Source organism: Sebastes umbrosus, chromosome 10 (assembly GCF_015220745.1).
Source record: "Sebastes umbrosus isolate fSebUmb1 chromosome 10, fSebUmb1.pri, whole genome shotgun sequence".
NCBI classification, from domain to species: Eukaryota; Metazoa; Chordata; class Actinopteri; order Perciformes; family Sebastidae; genus Sebastes; species Sebastes umbrosus.
This window is the reverse complement of record NC_051278.1, coordinates 2,619,757-2,632,208: the sequence shown is the minus strand read 5'-3', so window position 1 is coordinate 2,632,208 and position 12,452 is coordinate 2,619,757. Positions and strand designations below refer to the sequence as shown.

Below are 12,452 nucleotides of genomic sequence, written 5' to 3'. Positions count from 1 at the left end.
ATAAGAACAACTATTCATTGTTTTCATTGCTTTTTTGTGAGGAAGAAATTGTTGACAGATATAATTCCGTTTTATTTCATAAATACAAAGAAATTAGGCTTTTTTTTTGGTAAATTTAAACTTGTGAATGTGGAACTTCACGAGAATTAAAATTAAATTAATAAGAAAAAATGCATTACTGTCTTTGTCACTGTAATCATAGCAACCAAATATAATATTTCGATAGTACAGTGCAAAATTGTTATTTTATTTTAATTATTATTTCAAAATGACAGTATCCATAGTAACAGCAGAAAACATTAAAAACATTTACATACAAAAGAAGCATAGCGAAAACATAAACAAAAAGCTGTGTCAAACATAAAAGGACAACAGAAATGACACAAAACTAACATAAAATTAAAAAAAATTAAAAAAACACAATAAAAAAAAAATAATAATAACATGATGAGTACTTTTACTTTTAGTACTTTTAAGAATATTTTGATTATGCTACTGTACTATTTGTAACATAGTATTTCTACACTGAAGTATTCCTACTTTCACTTAAATAAAAGATCTGAGTACTTCTCCCACCCCTGGTTACAGCAGGTTTCAGTCAGCAGCATGGATAAAGTCATTTCTCTGTAGACTACAGTACCCTTTTTTTTTTTATTTCAAAATGACAGTATCCATAGTAACAGCAGAAAAACATTAAAAACATTTACATACAAAAGAAGCATAGCGAAAACATAAACAAAGAGCTATGACAAACATAAAAGGACAACAGAAATTAAACAAAACCAACATAACGTAGCAGGTTTCAGTCAGCAGCATGGATAAAGTCATTTCTCTGTAGACTACAGTACCCATCATGCCTCTCGCGATGCGTGATGACGTCACAGGACATCAACAACTCACATGTGGCCTAGCGACGCCGTTGCTGTGCTGCTGCTAGCATCACCCGGGTTGTTAATGTGGAGCTGACTCTACCAACAGAAACACCTCATTTATAATAAAGACACCCCACAGAGACAACCTGAGACAACAACATGCCTCCGAAGAAACCCGCCGCCCAGCCAACGGGGAATAAAAAGACTCAGGAGAAGAAGAAGGAGAAGATTATAGAGGTAAAACTAAATCTATAACACGAGTTAGCCTCGGTTAGCATGTTAGCTCACATGTTCCACCGGCCTCCTGGCAGGAAGCTAACTGATCATGTGTTCATGTAATGAGGCTGCTAGCAGGCCGAGCCTCCTCTCTCTCTGTTCATACGTGTCACAGTCATTTATATAAATGTTCCTAACAACAACAGATAATAATACCAGCCTTTATGTATATATGAATGTGTTATTCTCTTGGTTGTTTCTACAGCTACATTAGCAGCATGCTATAAAGTGGTGGGCCTGCTGCTGCTGCTCGGCCTCACTGAGATCAGACACCAGATCTGACCCATAAACTAATGAAAAGTTACACATTCATTAACTTAAACTGTGTGTTGACACATGTGAGAGCATGTCAATGCTAGTGTGGCTCTCTAACAGCAGCTGTGTTGATTCTGATAACCACAAACTGATCTCATGTCTTAGTGTCAGTGTGCCCCTTTACACCGGCTGGTCAGAGTTTAGCCGCCTTTAGCTGCAACGTGTTCATGTACCAGAGGGGTTATGACTGCTTTCAGGTGAATCAGGTCATGTTTTATCAGATAAAACAATACATTACTATGTACTTAATGTACTTTAAATGTTGTCTGATGCTTTAGGGATGAGATTTATTGCCTTTAAATCCCATTTAAATGAATTTATTTCATTATTAACAAGTACTGTTGGTGTATCACAGCCTGATGGAGCTGATTCTTGTACCATAGACTTCTTTTGTTGTCCACAAACTATTGAAAACTCTAATCTGTGGCTGAATATAGTCCCTTTTGCTGCAACGTGTTCATGTACCAGAGGGGTTATTACTGCTTTTAGATGATTTAATTCATAAATAATGTCATAATAATCAAAGTATCATGTCAAAGTATCTATCACCTGTCTAACAGGTACTTTAATTGTTGTCTGATGCTTAAAAGGATGAGATTTATTGCCTTTAAATCCCATTAAAGTGAATTTATTTCATTATAAACTAGTACTGTTGGTGTATCAACTGATTCTTGTACCATAGACCTCCTTTGTTGTCCACAAACTATTGAAAACTCTAATCTGTGGCTGAATATAGCCCCTCTTGATGCAACGTGTTCATGTACCAGAGGGGTTATTACTGCTTTTAGGTGATTTAATTCATAAAACATGTCATGTTTTATCTGCCATAAGAGTTGCAAAGTATCTATCACCTGTCTAACAGGTACTTTAAATGTTGTCTGATGCTTAAAGGATGAAATTCATTGCCTATAAATCACATTAAAATGAATTGATTTCATTATTAACAAGTACTGTTGGTGTATCCACAGCTTGATGGAGCTGGTTATTGTACCATAGATCTCCTTTGTTGTCCACAAACTATTGAAAACTCTAATCTGTGGCTGAACAAAGTCCCTAAAACACATTAGTAGTTACTTCTGTTTGAGGAATGTTTGTTAAAAAGTACAGTGCTCTTCCTTTTTGGGGAAATAGCTGAGCCTATTTATATATATATACATACATCTTCAGTGTGGGGCTAAGGGCCACAGAGGTGGGAAGTCTGAGAGGATTGTGGGACGGACTGATGTTGTTACATAACACCAGCCATATCCTTAAGTTTCCAGAGAAACAAGGCTGTTTAAACGTGACGTAATTAATACCTTATCACATTGTGCACACAGTTGGATAAGAGTCCGTCAATATAACAGTTAATCTTGTTTAGTGAATCTAACAGGAAAACAGTTGTGACGCCGGATGTCTTTTCAGCTTTTTCTTCCTCTTACAGACTTGTTTAATTGCTGACACAGATTGTTGTTGAGCCGTTACAGATTATAGTAATATCACATTATGAATCTTGGTTGTTGTCTTTTTGCTCCTGGAAAACCACGAGGGCTGGGACGATATGCTTATGTCCCAATTCGATATGTATTGCGATTCGATATTACGATTTATTGTGATTTTTGTTAACTTTTTTAACACTAGACCATGGGAAAAAGTTGAATCATACACTTCTAGAGACTTTTGCTTTGAAAAATATCTAAATGAATACAGTAAGAATGTTTGATATTCAGCATGTATGTAGTCAGAGATGTCCTGAAGTCGAATATATCAGTCATTGTCAGGAATTATTTATTATCCAGCAACCCAAAAATCAAAGAATAAAGACATTTCCCTCACAGATTAGTGGTACTTTCTTTTTAATTTATTAGGGACGTGTAATGTTTTATACTAACTTCTCCAAGGTGGTCTCTAGCCCTCCCGTCAGCTCCGTTCTCTTTATCCATCCAGGGTCAGCTCCATCGGGGCCGTTTGAATGCATTTAACATAAATGTCAGTATATGGGTGCTCTACAGTCGTAGCGACGGCCCATTTGACCACGGATTTGTGATAAATAATCATCAGTTATGTAGATATAAGGACTAACTGGGTAAAAAGGCAAATAATAGAACAGCTAGAACAGTTCAGAAAATGACATAATTTTATTGTGATGCAGCCTTTAAAATCAGGAAAAGACAACACGATATAACGATGTCCAAAATATAAGACAATATCAAGTCTTATATCACAATATCGGTGTAATATCGATATATTGCCCAGTCCTAGTTGGTGGATGCAAGATTCCCCTGCTTCTAACTGCAGTGTATCGGGACCTTTAAGCTGTGCTGTTATATGTGGGTTCCCCTTCATCTTCTGTATTTCGTTGATGTGTAATAAAGAAAAACAAGTGCAGAAACTTGTTCTTGTTCAGCTGGAGCTGCTTGCTCCGGGGGATGATATCGGAGGTTACACGATCGATTGACTTGTTTTGTTTGTGTTTTTCTAGGACAAGACATTTGGCTTGAAGAACAAGAAAGGGGCCAAACAGCAGAAGTTCATCAAGAACGTTACTCAGCAAGTCAAACAAGCTCCCAAACCGGTCAGTATCAACTCTTCTTCTCAGTGTCTGTGTTTCTCTTTTTCTCTCTCTGACTGTCTCAAACGTTATCATCTCTCTGCCTCGCTGTTTCTCTCCCTACTTTCTCTCTACCGCATCATTTTAAATGTCAGCTGTGAAACTCACATTTGTAAGAGAACGAAGAACCAGAAAAACTGATAGTTGACTAGATTTCCCACCTGTCTTATGTGCTCAGCTGATTTCATTGGATCAGATCATCTTTATAAATATATCTATACCATCTCTGTTTGTGTGTGTCGGCTGTCCAGACTGATGGAAAGAAGACGGATAAGAAGAAGGAGTTGGACGAACTCAACGAGTTGTTTAAACCCGTGGTCGCTGCTCAGAAAGTCGCCAAAGGTAACCAACACATTTTAACTCTTTCATTTCAGTTGTTCATCTTGTTAAAAGTGCCAAATAATTAGCAGATTGTGTGTGTTATAGTAGAGCAGATTAATTAATCAATCTTGTCTGTTTTCTGCAGGTGTTGACCCAAAGTCGGTGCTGTGTGCGTTCTTCAAGCAGGGTCAGTGTACTAAAGGAGACAAGTGTAAGTTCAGCCACGATCTGTCGATGGAGAGGAAATGTGAGAAGAGAAGCCTCTACGTGGATGAAAGAGACGACGAGCTGGAGAAAGGTCAGTGTGTAGTGTTCCTCTCTGTTTTGGCAATTGAATTACACTCAAAATGTGAGTGTAGGGAGGTGGAGGTGGAGACAGAGTCAATTCCACAGTCAGAACTGGTACATCGCGACACCCCTAATTTGGAGAATTGCTTGGCATTTAATATGACAAATACATGTTTTGTTTTGTTTTTTTCTGTTCATTTAAATTTGAAACAAATTTCTCATTGGAAGTGATTTTCTTCAGCATTAGTTATACAAGAAACGAGGTATACCTGAAACTTAGTAGTCACCTGAAAATCACACCAACATCCTGCTGCAGAAGCCAAACTGCCCCTCACTAAATCTCATATATACAGTATATGTCAATCAATTAAAAATTTGAATCACAATAGTTTCATGATATGCTGATTGATTCATTGCATATATCAATATTTGCTTGGAAAAGCCCCAAATGAAGACATTTCAACTCAAAAACATTATCGTGTAAAGCATTGAATAGAAATATCAAAAGGGGGCATTAAAAAGCAATAAATAATTTTATTTCCAATACTTTTTCCAAATACGTCTTTTTTTTATAATTAAACATAAGCCTATCGAAACCTGTTTTTTTTTAGTTATGTAACATAAGCTTGTGGCCATAACAGTCTGTTTTAACTATTAAATATGCTATTTACTTACATCGCCTTGCTTACAGTATTGCAATACATTGAATAGTAACCCCCGTATCATGATGCATATCGTATCGCCAGATTCTTGCCAATACACAGCACTATTATTTTTAATGCATTAATTTGACAGCCCTAATAAATATATATATATATATATATATAAACTTCATATTATACAATCGTAGAATTTTTTTTCCATTTGTATTAGTTTGTATTATTTGTAAAAGGCTTCATTACTACACATTAAATGAGTTTCTGTGTTGTGTTCAGACACTATGGAGAACTGGGACGAGAAGAAGCTGGAGGAGGTGATCAACAAAAAACACGGAGAGGCGGAGAAGAAGAAAGCCAAAACACAAATCGTAAGTCTGTCCGGATGATGAACGATGAGTGAAGACAGGGAAAGATGAAGAGGTTGATGCACGGAGGGAAACTTTCATCAGATGGTTCATTTGATAATTGATAATATGACTGATTGTTTCGGTAAAGAACTGCTGAGAGAGACATAAACGTCCAAAATGGTCTTTCAGTCTTGACTGTTGATCGAGGAAAAGCATCTGCAGTGTGGAGGTATTGGATTCGATCAATCATGACATAAATCTTTGATCCCTGATGAGTTCTTGTTATTGCTGGGGGCATCAGAGTCAGGTTGGTCATGAATGAATTAAAGCCAAACGGTCCGTTCCCTGGGCTCCAGCTGTCAGCAAGAAACTACCATCAGGGTCGTTTGAAATGGCAAAAAACCCATCGGCCGGTGATTGATTCAGTTAATCTGATCTCATGACGGTTTGTCTCCAAACATACGGACCCACTTCAGTCAGCTAAATGCAGTAATATTACAAGATGCTGTCCCCTCTGTGTTTAACACGATCTACTCCGTGGTGTTGTCTGCAGGTGTGTAAGCACTTCCTGGACGCCATAGAGAACAATAAGTACGGCTGGTTCTGGTCGTGTCCGGTGGGGGGCGACATCTGCATGTACCGGCACGCTCTGCCGCCCGGTTTCGTACTGAAGAAAGACAAGAAGAAGGAGGAGAAAGAGGACGAGATCTCGCTGGAGGAACTGATAGAAAACGAGGTAAGGACGGAGGGAGGGAGGGATTCATCGAAAAAATAACTACAATCCAATGCTGTGGTGTTTCTGGAGGCTTTGGGTGAATAATGTGCTGCACAAATGTTAAAGAAATGTATTTACCAGAATAGATCGGTTATATGAGGGCAGAATAATTAAATGTAGGGAGCATTTAATCGAGCCGCTACTCAAAGGTGAGCTCACTTCGTCGGCCAACAGCCTCGTATAGCAGATTTCTTTGCTTGTCAAATTTAAAAACATGTTCCGCATGATGTTTTTATGTTGCGCCGACAGTCACTCTGGCAAGTTTCTCGCTACATCTAGCAACTTTTCAGATCCTCTTAGCGAGCTTACTTTTAAAAAGCAAAACATTTTAGTGACTCATTCAGACCATCAGAGAAAAGCAAGAAATATATTCAAATATATTGTAAGTAATGCTCATGCATGCTGCTCAGAGTAAGCGCAGAGACAAACTGCACAATACATAGTGAGGATGTGGGCGAAACTCCATCTAACGCCGCCTTTTTCTCACCTGATCGGTACTGCACACAAAGAACGTATATTGCCAAGAAGTGAAGTCAATTGTTCAACAACGCAGAGCTACGCTTCCGCCATTTTTAACTGAAAGCGACTACCGGACGGCAGTAAAAACGTCCGCCTACAAAGTGCCGTACAAAAGTAAAACAAAATTGTTATATTCTGCCAAAATTAGCTTTTGTTAAACAATAAAATATTATAAATATAATAAGCGTTTTCAGTCCAAAATGGCGGCAGCAGCTGTCAAAATAGCACCGGAGTTTCGTCTCTTTGCTGCACAACTCTCAACAGAGATGAGAAAGAAGTGAGATGGCTCACTCCTTAGCTACTTCCGTCATCAGCTCCAGGAAAAAAAAACTGTGTTTCATTCTTTTTTTACCACTTTCCCGGTCGGGCAAGTGAGTCGCTAGATTTACTGGCCCCGTGTGGCATTGTACGAGCCCCGGGCAATCAGGCAATCCTTATTGTTGAGCTCTGACAACTATCTTCTAATAGAAATATTAGTGTTTAAATCAGCCGTGTTAGTGGTGGTCGGCTTACCATTCTGACATTAGATGTACTACTTATGTAAGTAAACTTTATTGTCTATTTCACCTTTTAAAAACAGTTACATAGAGCTTAATAAAACAGTAGTAAAACTCCCGTCTATACAGATAGACTGGAAACACAAGAACAATCATTGGTCAATTCAAAACAAAACAGAAATAAATCAAGTCTGAGACGGACAAAGTAAAGAAATGGCATCTTCAGATATCGTCGGACCTCCAACATGGCTTCCACGCGAGGTCTGATGTCTGTAAATACTTACAATGTGACTGATATATTACCGTGGAAGCTCTCTTTACTCTCCACATCCTGATGTCTGTAAATGCTCCATGTGACTGATGTATAACCGTTGGAAGCTAATGTCCGTCTCTCCGTCCCCCCCCCCGTCCCCCCCGCAGCGAGCAGCTCTGGGCGCTCACGTGACTCGGATCACCCTGGAGACTTTCCTGGCTTGGAAGAAGAGGAAAAGGCAGGACAAGGTTGGAACGTGTTCAATTCAATCAGTTTTTATTAACATCAGTTTTGTCGGAGCAGCATCAGAAATGTTTCCTTCCCTGTGTGTGCTGTTGATTAACAGGTTGACAAAGCGAGGGAGGAGATGGAGAAGAAGAAGGCCGACTTCAAGGCTGGGAAATCGCTAGTGGTGAGTCTGTTTCTAGATTTCTGTGGTCTCTTTATGATGCTATAGCACCCCATTCCACAGTAATACAGGATTTAACTCAAATCACGTGTGTCTGTAGGTGAGCGGGCGCGAGGTGTTCGAGTTCCGTCCAGATTTGATCGACGAGGACGACGAAGAAGCCACCGAGTATGCCGGGTATGCCAGCGATGAAGATGAAGACCAGGAGGAAGAGGTAATGTATCGCAGCACACGGTCACAGAATTAGTTTGAGACAGTCTGAAGGAGAGCAGACGATACCCTCCTCCTACAGTCGATGGTTATTTAGTTTGGCTGCGTAGGACTTCATATTGATTTATGTTCACACCTGAGGTGAGACGTCTCAGAACAATAACCGCACTTCAGCATTGTTTGGTGTCTAATATAGTTTACATCGTCGGTACAAAATATCTGCAAGTTATTCTGGTTCTACTGCGAGGTCGGTGTTGTCGGGCAGTTTTCTGCAGCTCCTGAAATATTCTGAAAATGTTTTATATACTTAAATATACCGTTAAGAGTTTCAATATTTTAAAGACACGGTGTTCACACCGATACGTAATCTACAGCTTCCACATCTCAGAGATGAGACATCTCATCTATAAGCAATTATAATCCAGCTTTCTGACAGGTGATGCAGAGTGGTTTGATGCTGACTTTAAGAGTGTTTTTCTGTATTTAAATGGTTTCATTGCAGCTGTTTGCTTTTTCACACAGCGAATGATTTGCCCGTTAATTGTCTGCACCTGTTTCTTACACTTGTGCTGCTTCGTAGATTCAGGCTGTAAAACAAGTTTAATGCAACAAGAACACATTTCTCCTTTACTCCTTTAATTCATCTTAATTAAGTTTTTAGTAATTTTGTCCCTTAATTCATTTTCTGGTCGGTTCTTTCTCTCTTGTACTAAAATGTTTTTGGAAAATCAAGTCTCAGGTAGCGAATAATTATGAAGTTTTCAATTTGCATCCAGCAGGATTTAAATTAGTAGAGAATGCAACTACATAGATAACACATTTATTCACCATAACACTTTACCTGCTTCTCTACGTGTCATTTGAACTGCCGTCTTGTGTCCCACTTCTGTCTAAACCTTATTTTTACTATTTTAATTTCAGACTGATTCTACAGAGATCCAGGACATAGACGTATCCCGATTTATTCCACAAGAGGTCGACAACACAGGCATCACCGTAGCATCCATGGACCGCTTCACCTCGAGGAAAAAGGCTCAGCCGACGGTAACCGACAACGGTAAGAGTAAAGATGAGTGAGTTCTCTGTGGTCAGTTCAGAGGCTTAACCACTATTTATAACAGCCAATACATTAAGTCAATCACTTAGAGTCCAGATGAAAGGGAAAAATGCCCTTTTAAACCCTTTTAGATCACATCCTCGGTCATATTGTGACCTATTTAACAATATATGCAAAAATAGAAAAATCTATTTCCTCGTAACAAAATATGTGTGCTTACGTAAGCTAGTAGCCAATAACCAATAATATCAACAACCAATCAATTATATGTGTGTGGAGGCTCCGTATCACGCTACACTCTAAAGGCCTTCACACATCGGGGTGGCCTGACGAATAAACGGCAGGAAAATGCTAAATACTCGCCTGCGAATATTATCTGTCTAAGGCTTATTGTAAAAGGTAAGAATGGAAGGAGTGGATCTGTTAATTGTCGAGATTAAAAAGAGTAATAAAGTTTTGCATCTTGGTTCGTACTACGGAGCCTCTGTGTTGTCGTTTCAGAAATAAAAGCGCAACTCAAACCTGTTGTGCACAACTTGATTGGTTGACGCCTTTTATTTGCTGTGCGAAAGCTCAGAATAATCCAACTGGTTCCAAAAGACGCTTTTTCACTGTGTAATGTTCACGTTCTGTGTGAAAGTATTCATGATAAAAACAACAATAGGGAACCAGAATCGTGGAGCATTCTGGGGCGCGCCGCCAATTTTTATTCACAAAATTGAAGTCAGTTAATGATATCGATCCTTATGAATTAGGAGGATCTTGACAGTTTGTCACCCATTACACTCACTGATGTGTTCATTTTTGGGGGCCGATGTCTGGTTTACTAACGGGTAGGTATATGACATTAAGATCTACAAGCCAAAAAACAAAATGACGGATAATACTGCATATTTAATCTACCGGTATCTTGCAAAATGAAACCCATAACGTTAGCCTAAATGTGTGTCTGACTGTATGCTAGATATACTACAAATCGGCTTTTAAATCTTATTCACTGTGCAGTGTTTTATCTTTTGGCACTTACAGTAAACGGCCAGCGGATGGCACTCTTTCCCTTTATCCTCCAACAATGGCATCACATTCCCATTCCATATACAAAAACATATATTGCCGTGTACACGACTCAAATATTCAGTTTAACTAGGGAATACGTCACAGTACTGAAGATAAAGACGCGCTAACTTCCGTTTTACTGGGACGTTAATATGACCTCAGATAGAAATGGAAATAAATAAGAGTACTTTTGATGCACAAATAACAAAACATGATTTAAAAAACAAATCTTTTTTCTTCCGCTCAACAGAGGAGCAGCTGAACGGAGCTTGCGGTGGCGCCGAGGCCAACGGGCTTTCGGGGGAGGACGGCGTAGGGGAGGACGAGGAGGAGGAGGAGGAAGAAGAGGAGGTACCGGTGGATGAGAACCTGTTCACGGGAGAAGATCTGGAGGAGCTGGACGAGGAGCTCAACACACTGGCGATGGAAGACTGAGAGGGAGCGTGAGAGGGGAGGTGGGAGGAAGAGGAGGAGGAGTTAGGATGGACTGAGTGACGAAGGGATCGACCGACGGATGCATGGAGCTACACAACAAAGAGACCAGACGTTTGAATGATTTTAAGTTTCAGAGACTCCGGTAATAAAGCCTGATTATTTCATGACATCACTGCCTGTCTCTGCCGCCCTCTGTTTTTCTGTATCGCCCCTCTCACATCCCACCACGTCCTCCGCTTTCTGTCCGCTGGGTGTCCAAATTTCCACAGCAGGGCCGGATCCACATGATCGATGCTCAGCAGAATTTCCATTAAAAGAGAATTTGGCTGCTGTTGTGCACTTTTTTGTTGCTCGACGAAACTCGCTGGCTTAAAACTGAAATTACTTCTGAAATAAATTAGGTCCTGATCAGTTAAATATTGTGATTTGCAGAGATGAAAGCACTATACTCGTGAGAAGACTTCAATAAATCAAAATAACATCGATGGATGTTTGAAAGAGAACTGAAGTTTTACAACGTAGGAAATGAACAGGAGTGATTCTGTTGTAAGAAACTGAATCTGTTCACCTGCTCTCGTACCAAAACAAAAGCTCCAGTTTACATTTCATTTAGCTGAAGTTAAAGCCCTGTTGAAACTTATGTTAAGGAAATTTCATGTAACTTTTCTGAAGGAACCAAGCTTTTAAAAATACTTCTGAGACCAGACTATAATAAAGACCCAGCAGGGGAACCAAACGGTCCACTTGCCAGCCCACAATTGTAAATAATATTCTCATGAGTTGCCTCCTGAAGAAATAAAAGATTACTGTACATCCAGTGTGTGTCTCTTCTTGGAAAACTTCAAGAAATCAGTTACTGCAGGTCTAAATGTACACATTTACTGCTCTTGCATTTTTAATTCTAAAGATGCTTTTAGGGTTTTTAAACGCAACGTTCTGCTTTACAAAATGTAGTTTTGCGGCTGCTACATAATGAGGGTAATTAAAGTATATATATGATTAAAGTGGTCCATATTTACCTGTAATACCACATTTAAACTCAGATTTATACCTATCAAGGGAGGCTTGTTGAGTTATAGATTATATCTATATATATATTATAGATGTCAAAGTTAAGAAAAATAACGCGTTAACGCAAATTTGTTTTAATGCCACTAATTTCTTTAACGCATTAACACAACTCACAATTTTTAGGTTGTAGCGGACTCCGTTTTAAAGCTTTATATCTATACATTGTTAATCACACGTTTTATCTGTTCAAAATGTACCTTAAAGGGAGATTTGTCAAGTATTTTATACTTTTATCAACATGGGAGAGGACAAATATGCTGCTTTATGCATGTATATATTTAATATTGTAAATCAATTAACACAAAACAATGACAGATATTGTCCAAAAACCCTCACAGGTACTGCATTTAGCATAAAACAATATGTTCCAATCATTACATGGCAAACTGCAGCCCAACAGACAACAACAGCTGTCAGTGTGTCAGTGTGCTGACTTGACTATGACTTGCCCCAAACTGCATGTAATTATCATAAAGTGGGCATGTCTGTAAAGGGGAGACTC

The 12,452-nt window shown here is 39.0% G+C and overlaps 1 protein-coding gene across 1 annotated transcript; it reads left to right on the top strand.

Annotated features, from left to right (window-relative positions):
• The first annotated feature begins 866 nt into the window (after positions 1-866).
• Positions 867-11,696, top strand: zc3h15 (zinc finger CCCH-type containing 15). The gene is made up of 11 exons (XM_037782810.1): positions 867-1,109; positions 3,925-4,017; positions 4,305-4,395; positions 4,520-4,672; positions 5,598-5,689; positions 6,222-6,404; positions 7,880-7,960; positions 8,059-8,124; positions 8,222-8,335; positions 9,253-9,388; positions 10,695-11,696. Exons 1-11 carry the CDS (start codon positions 1,032-1,034, stop codon positions 10,877-10,879), a joined length of 1,272 nt encoding a protein of 423 aa, XP_037638738.1. The 5' UTR covers positions 867-1,031; the 3' UTR covers positions 10,880-11,696.
• The last annotated feature ends 756 nt before the right edge of the window (positions 11,697-12,452 follow it).